Source organism: Lepisosteus oculatus, chromosome 12 (assembly GCF_040954835.1).
Source record: "Lepisosteus oculatus isolate fLepOcu1 chromosome 12, fLepOcu1.hap2, whole genome shotgun sequence".
Taxonomy (NCBI): domain Eukaryota; kingdom Metazoa; phylum Chordata; class Actinopteri; order Semionotiformes; family Lepisosteidae; genus Lepisosteus; species Lepisosteus oculatus.
In genome coordinates, this window is record NC_090707.1 from 22121196 (window position 1) to 22129079 (window position 7884).

Here is a 7884-nt window from a genome sequence, read left to right on the forward strand (position 1 = left end):
ATGTAAATATGAGCTGCTGTAATATAAAAATGCATTTTCTTTTCTTAACCAAAGCCACAATTTCGTTGGATTAGCTTTCTGAATTTACCAATTTGGTTTAGGCAAAGAGTTTCTTAATGGTTACCTAAAACTGACCGGGCACAACCTTTAGGGGCGTCGACTTGCCTCTTCCTTTTGTTGTCCGACGAGATACGCATCATGATGAGGTAAAGAACGGTATAAATGCAATGCCCCTGCACCTTTACTTCTCCATACCTGTGCAGGTGACAGAGTGGGAGCGACAGAGGTACCTTCGCATCAGCAGACGTTTTACCTTAACTTCTTTCACTTTGATTTATGATTCAGTATGTCTTTTGTCATGAAGTCCGCAGTCAGCCCCCGGAATTTTTCCAGTTTAAGCGGCTCTGAGGCGGCAGTACAAAGAGGCCTTCGCTCCAGCGCCGGCAGCATGTTCGGGGGAGCTGGAGGACTGGGTTCTCAAATCTCGGTGTCCAGCATTAAGGTGCTTTCCAATAACTTGCGCTCCCATTTTGATATTAACGCCGGGGCTGCCGCTCTTGGCCTCAATAATGAAAAGGAAACCATGCAAGGTCTAAACGACCGTTTGGCTGGGTACTTGGGCAGGGTGCGAAAACTAGAAGAAGCCAACCAAAAGCTGGAAGATCAAATCAAAGACGTGATGTTGAAGAGGGGGAACACCCAAAAAGACTGGAGTGCCTATGAGAAACCGCTGGCCGATCTCAAGAAACAGGTAGTTACACATAGCTTCGATTCTTCTTTGATCAGAACATTTTCAAAGTCAGTATTGATTCAGTAATTGACGTGATTACAAAGAAAACAAACTTAGAAATTTCTTTTTTTAAGGAAGTTGGGCTTTAACCACACCCAGATAAAATGCTAACTTCTGTATAGAAGAGGAATTAACTGTCTTTTCAAAAGGAACTGTTTCTTGAAATACTACATCATCCATAATGGATTGTGGATGTGCATTTTGAACCTGGGGCTATTGTTTTGACCTTCAAAGAACATAGACAATAACTATAAAAATAAATTTGAGTTTCAGCGTTAGCAAAATATTAGGTTTATAATAAGGTCACTATTGTAGTATGGCAGTAGATGAATAGGAATAAAAAACGCTGGAAGGTGATAACGTATTGATAACGTCCGCTCTGAAATTAACTGTAATATTGTTAATCAAATTGATGTATCGGAAAGAAAGTTGTTAACATCACTACCTCTCTACATTTGTAAATTAAATACTCATTGACTTCTTTTTTGCAGATCAGCGATATGACTTTGGAGAATGCCAGACTCATACTGCAAATTGACAACGCCAGGCTGGCTGCTGACGACTTTAAAGTCAAGTGAGTCATAGGTTATTAAATAATTACTTTAAAATGTATATAATACATACATATATTTGTTAAGGGAAACTGATGCATTTAGGATCTGAGTTCTGTGAATGTTAATTTACAAACACAAATGTTTAATGATGTACTGAATTTGTTTTCTGTAAATGTGCCATATAAACCAAGCAGTATTTGCTTGATTTAGTGAAGGTGTTCCGGACTTAAAATATTGCAGTAATCCCATTCACAAGGATATAACTGGATAGGAACAGTTTTCCTCTCTTTTAATTCATGCCTGAAAAAAATAAAATCAATAAACTAAAAATAGAAATAAAACCAGTAAGCTCAAACTGTAATTACAAAATAATTAACCTAATCAAAATCCCTAATACCTAATAAAAAGACCTAATCGGTCTCAGGATCTTATTGAAAATGTTTTGTGCCCACAAGAGGGCAGTATGTCTGTTCAGGCCAGCGTGTCTGCTTTTGGTGGTATTGTTGTATAGATAACCCTCATATATATATGAGTAACCCATGCAGTTAAAAGCATAAAGTTTATGCAGGGTTACATATCAGGAATTGGTTAAAACGTAAGAAAATACAAACTGAAAAAAAGTTCCAAATACTCCTTTAAATAACACAATTTTATATGCTCACATAAGCCTGTGGTGTAAGGTTTCCTTAACTTTATAGGAAGGAAAGCCAATCATACATAGGGACAATTTGGAGGCCACAGTAAAGGCTGAGGCGGGGGGGGGGGTAATTTGGACCGGACACTGGGATAACTCTCTACTCTTATTGAGAAATGCCCAGAGATCTTTAATGACCATCGAGAGTCAGGACCTCGGTTTAACGTCTCATCTGAAAGACGGTGCCCACTACAGTATGCCACTATACCGGGGCATTAGGACCCACACAGACTGCAGGGTGGGAACCCCGCACTGGTCCCACTAACACCACTTCCAGCAGCAACCATAGCTTCCCAGGAGGACTCCCATCCAGGTACTGACCAGGATCAACCCTGCTTAGCCTCAGTGGGTAGCCAGTTGAGAGCTGCAGGGTGATATGGGTGCTGGCTCCTCCCATTATACACAGACATTTTCTTTTAACCCAATCCAGTGTTCCCACGAACCTAAGGAATTTGAGATATTGAGACACTTTGTTTATGACTGTATCATTATATTCAGACCACTGTTTAATGCAGCCCTTCCACTGCTGCTACATTTACTAAATGCTCCCTCTGCAGGTGGGAAGCAGAGCTGGCCATGCGCCAGGGTGTGGAGCAAGACATCAGTGGCCTTCGTAAGATCATTGATGACACCAACATGGGTCGCATGCAGTTGGAGAGTCAGATCGAATCCCTGAAGGAGGAGCTGGCTTTCCTTAAAAAGAACCACGAGGAGGTAATGTCAGTCTGAAACGATTCAGAAAAATATAAAATTGAGAATTCTTTCTGTTACCTTTACTCAACGTGTTAAAGAACTCCAACTGGCTTGTACTCTGTTATGTTGCCAGATTACATCTGATTTTTTAATTTTGCCTGAAGATACGGTCTTAATTTTAAAATCCAAAAACAGAGATATTTAAATCACTAGGGTCAGGTAACATGCAGAGCTTGGGCAGGTGAGGGCTGACACAGCTGGAGATTTTACTATCCGAATCTAAATTCAAGTCCTCATTCTTTTGTCGTGAATTTATCACTGTTACAATACACCTTCTTTCAGCCCCATTAATAAACTGTTTTATTCTGTGGGATTTAATTGTTTCAGGGTAAAAGGTTAGAAGTAGTAGTTATTCATTCTTAAAGGTGGGACTTCAGGATTCTAATGCTGTTTAATTTTGCATTGCAGAAAATAAAATCCAACGCATATAATAAAACGTTTTCCTTTAATAAACAGTTATTCTTGCTGAGGAAGTAATACCCTCGAGTGCTTGCCAATTCTCACTTGTTGTTATGCGCTTCTCTCAGGAAGTGGCTGCCATTCAAGCCCAGATTAATGACTCCAGTGTCTCAGTGGAGATGGACACTCCCAAAGGACCAGACCTCAATGAAACCATTAACCAGATTCGCAAAGAGTATGAGAAAGCTGTTCAGAAGAACCAGGGGGACACTGAAGCCTGGTATCAGAGCAAGGTACAGACTCTGTGCCTGTGAGCTTTCTTGGGCTTTAGACAATAATATTTCTGTTCACCTTTCTTTCATTGACTTTATAGCAGTTGCTGAAGAATATTTATCCACCGACTGAGTTGCAAATCTGAAATAGAATTCTAATTCTACAGACTTTTCATTTTCAGAATTTAAGGCTAGTGTTCTTTCAGATTTAATCTTTCATATATGCTTTAATTAAAATTACACTTTTCTTTCTAAAGTGTTCAAGCCAGATAGCTGGTTCAGTAGTTTTTGAAATAGTAAACCAATTTATAACTATAGTATAAGTAAATATTTAACATGTACCATAAACATTTCACTTTTAAATAATTCAGAGTTAATAGTATGACAGAGTACAGCAGATATTAAAAAAGATGAAAGCTTCAAGCTTACTCACTTAGCTAATCTGTGAAGACATGTTTACAGTGCTAATTAGATAATGTGAGGTCACAGAACGAAGTTAGAGAATCTTATCTCGAGGAAAAGATACTTTGGAAACTAGAAGGATTGAGAAGGAATGCAAATGTAATTGTTTGGTGAAACTGTTTTAATAGTTTGATGGCCTGTCAGCTGAAGTAAACCAGAACACAGAGGCTCTGCAGGCTGGGAAGTCTGAATTAAATGACCTCCGTCGGCAGAGACAAACCTTGGAGATTGATCTTCAGGGTCTCCACAACATGGTAAGCACCTTGGGTTTTACATAGTTCTTCAGACAAGAATGCTGTTGCATCCAACCCAGTGACTTTCTTGCCAGCTGATTTTTTTTTGTCAGTCTTTCAGGAATTGCTGCTGCATTACTTATGAGTGAAGACCAATGCAGAAACATACTTCTTTTTGCAAAACATTTTTCAGGATCCCCTTCAGTTTATTGTGGATAATGATCTGTCCCTCATCCTGCAGAATCGCTCCCTGGAAGACACCCTACGGGACACGGAGAATAGCTATGCCAATGACATGAACCGACTGAACCAGATCATCTTGCAACTAGAGGCAGAGCTGGGGCAGGTGAGGGCTGACATGGAGCGTCAGGCCAATGAGTACACTGTGCTGCTCAACATGAAGATGCAGCTGGAGGCTGAGATTGACACTTACCACCGCCTCCTGGAGGGGGAAGATGGCAGGTGAGACATGTTCTATTTTTTACCTTTGGTGTTCATTTACATGAAGCACAGTCTCTTTCAGGATTATAGGCATTTGTGACTGCAGAATTGCCACCCTGTAGCATTTTTGGAGCCCAGGCAAGACGTGACGTGATCAGTACAGAGATTGAAGACCACTTTGGACAACCTTGTTTTTGTTATGAGTGGTGTTGGGAGAACTGTTCTGTCCAAACCAATGCTGCGCTACGGTAACATAACACTGTGACTAAAGGAGGTACCATTCTTCAGATATGCACTGTATAGCTCTTTTCATCCCAAAGGATCCCAAAGTTCTTTGCACATAGGAGGGGAAGTACATTATCCATTACTGGTCTGCATCAGTCACTATGCCCAGCATACCCACTACACAGTGGAGGAGTGAGAATTTATTGGTGCATGTTGATATGCATAACTGCACTGACCTAGAAAGCCAAGAACATGTTTTTCGTCATGGGAACAATATAATTGTCAGGGGTTGTTTCAACTCTAATCTGTTTTTCATATCTTTTTTTCTTATAATTGTCATTCTAACTGCCTGTTTAGGAATACAGCCAACAAGGAACCCATCGTAAATCTATTTTCTTGAATTCCTTACATTCTGTTCTACTTAACTTAATGTTGGTGTAGCAACATACCACTTACTGGTAGAGCACACATATACAGTATTACCATGTTATGTTTTATGTATATCTTCTCATTTAATAAGATCATATTATTAATGCACCAGTTCTCTCTTCCATATCATATTATTCCCTTTGGACACTTGGACACACAATGTTAAATTCTATCGAGGCTACAGGAATGCTGAATTTGGGCTTCAAGAAGAGTTCTATCATTACGGCAGTAATAATGTTTCATGGTGCCCTATTTGTTTTCCTGACTTGCTTTCTCTCAAGTGATCTTATCCACCATTCCTCTGTCCAGACACCATATTTTCGGAAGGTAGTGGGTTGAAATACCTGGTATGATACTCTTGTTTTACTCTAGTACTTCTTTCAGATTGCTTCAGTTAAATACCCTGCAGTTTAAGTGGGTAACTTTCCAGGTCACCATTGTAAATGAGAATTTGTTTCCAATTAACTTAGCAGGTTAAAGAAATGCATATTTAAAACTATACTTAAATATTGAAGGACACTTGGAAGACTTGGTTTTAGTAACCCAGAATTCATTCCAATCTCAACACTTTTGTGAGTCAGTTTGTAAAAATACTATTAATACAACCATAGTGCAAAAACATTATCTGATGGCAAACTAGCAGAGGTTTTAAAACAGGAAGTTATTTTTCTGTAACAAATGTTTGGAAATCTGATAAATCTATGACCGAAATATGTACCCAAACATTACTGTGACTTTTCTTATTTGCATCCAGTTTTCAAGAACTGTGAGATTGTCTAAGAGATAATCCTTCCAGTGAAGTGTTTTGAATTCAGCTTCATGTTTAACCAACTATAAAGAGCACGCTCTGTATTCCTAATATGGAAATTAAGAGAAAATATTAAAAAGATTTGACTCTGCTTAGAATATTTCATAAATGTTGCATCTGGAAAAATACAAAGTGTGCTATGATTCGCAAATCCACAAAATGTCTTCTTGTATTTTCCTTTATCTTTTTTTTTATTCTGCAGAGTTGATTTAGAGCAACCAGTGAATGAAGGTGAGTTATGCACAAAGGCTAATTCACAGGAAACCATGAATCCCAGATGCTGGGGTTGGCACCACAATTTAACCAAGCTTCCAGTGTCTCTACACATTAATGCTGCTTTTCATATGGAAATAACCTTCTTCTGCTCCTGAATTCCAGTCGTGTGCCTCACTGCTACCCTCCTCATATTGTCTGCCTGAAGCCAACTGTTAAATTCTTTTCAAAGATGCCAATACAGAGTTGAAAAGCATACCTCAAAAGACATTAATAAACGTGAAGATTGAGTAAATCAATTATTTATACCTGAAAAATAACAAAATATTCTATAAATTAATTTGATACACTGACTTTTTAAAGTGAAGATTAAATATCCTCACCAACTATACAAATGAACTCCTTTGCAAAGCTGTTTCACAGTCAGCTTCAAGGCTCTGAATTGTTATGCCTGGAAAAGGCATGTGAAGTGTACTAAAAATTGTACAAATACCAAACTCTCCTCATTTATACAATAGCATTGTAGAATGTGAGCATTTTTACCTGACCATTGGCTTTTAAAGGTTTTAAAATGTTTGGGAACCAATATTCTCGGTCTTAGTGTACATTCTCCCACTTCCTGCCTATCTGAAGTGTCATCCAAAGAAAAGTGCACAGCTTGCTAAAAAAAAATCATTCTACTACCTACAACCTGTCCTAATGTATTGTACACTAAAGATTTTTCAGTTGAAATTTTGTTTCTATTTCAGAACCGAAAAAGGAAAGTGTTAAGACGGTGGTGGTGATCAACCAGGAGCTAGTAGATGGCATGGTGGTGTCGCAGAATGAGATGCAATTAGAGCTTTAACTGGCCAGAGCTGCAGATGATACAAAGCACGTGCCTTGCTAATACTTCTATTTGAATCATAGCTTCTTCTGTAATTTGAACAGTCTTTCCCTATCTTCACTGAGGATGGCTAAAAAATATGATTTGCCTTTGTATACCAGTTCATAAAGTCTCAAGATTTTTCTCTCTCTTCAATAAAAAAATGGGACCCAAACCAGCTGCCATTATTTCTTTCTCCAATTCATTGTCTTTACATACAGTTATGCAAATATGATTTTCTTCAGACAGATGTATTTGTTTTAGCCTTCATTGCAATATTCTTGTCTATCTCTCTTGGCCTTTCTAATGAATATCCCTTTACCAGTGCTTCCAAGTCATTGTACTTCTTGTTTTCTTTACCTGGATCCTGCTGTTTTCCCATCAATCCAAACAAGCTGTCCAATCCTGATTAAATGCATCTTCATTTTGCCCATAGGGTGTTGTCCTGTGCCTTTACTGCAATTTGTGGCTTGACTGAGCATTACACCTTCAGTCACACATTTGCAATATATCACATGAAATGTTAGTCATTTTTCAATAAATGCTTCCGTCTTGCCACTCACCCATACAGGTTAGTGTGGTGTAAGGACCAGTTTATAACACCCATCTCAAGCATAGAACCTTGTAAATAAGTCAGTGGCATCCCTAATCAGTCTAATATAAGTAACTTTCTCCTTAGCTGTGTCTCTCCACCACTTCATCCATAGTTTGAAAACATCTTGATCTTTATGTTCGGTTTGTCACAT

The 7884-nt window shown here is 38.6% G+C and overlaps 1 protein-coding gene across 2 annotated transcripts; it reads left to right on the forward strand.

The window, feature by feature from the left end:
* The first annotated feature begins 208 nt into the window (after positions 1-208).
* LOC102692094 (keratin, type I cytoskeletal 18) lies at positions 209-7313 on the forward strand. Of its 2 annotated transcripts, XM_015359107.2 has the most exons (8): positions 209-751; positions 1282-1364; positions 2596-2752; positions 3319-3483; positions 4053-4178; positions 4399-4619; positions 6263-6291; positions 7023-7313. In XM_015359107.2, the coding sequence occupies exons 1-8, from the start codon at positions 347-349 to the stop codon at positions 7118-7120; spliced, it is 1284 nt and encodes a 427-aa protein (XP_015214593.2). In that variant the 5' UTR covers positions 209-346; the 3' UTR covers positions 7121-7313. The 2 variants fall into 2 exon arrangements, with proteins under 2 accessions (XP_015214593.2, XP_015214594.2); XM_015359108.2 differs by lacking the exon at positions 6263-6291 and having other exon boundaries at positions 210-751.
* Positions 7314-7884: the final 571 nt, after the last annotated feature.

What these genes read in the sequence shown, in the direction of transcription:
- LOC102692094 (XM_015359107.2), top strand. Translation starts at nt 347, where the DNA reads ATGTCTTTTGTCATGAAGTCCGCAGTCAGCCCCCGGAATTTTTCCAGT. An exon ending in TGGCCGATCTCAAGAAACAG is followed by an intron (nt 752 to 1,281) that starts GTAGTTACACAT and finishes TCTTTTTTGCAG; the next exon opens with ATCAGCGATATGACTTTGGA. An exon ending in TTCAGGGTCTCCACAACATG is followed by an intron (nt 4,179 to 4,398) that starts GTAAGCACCTTG and finishes CTCATCCTGCAG; the next exon opens with AATCGCTCCCTGGAAGACAC.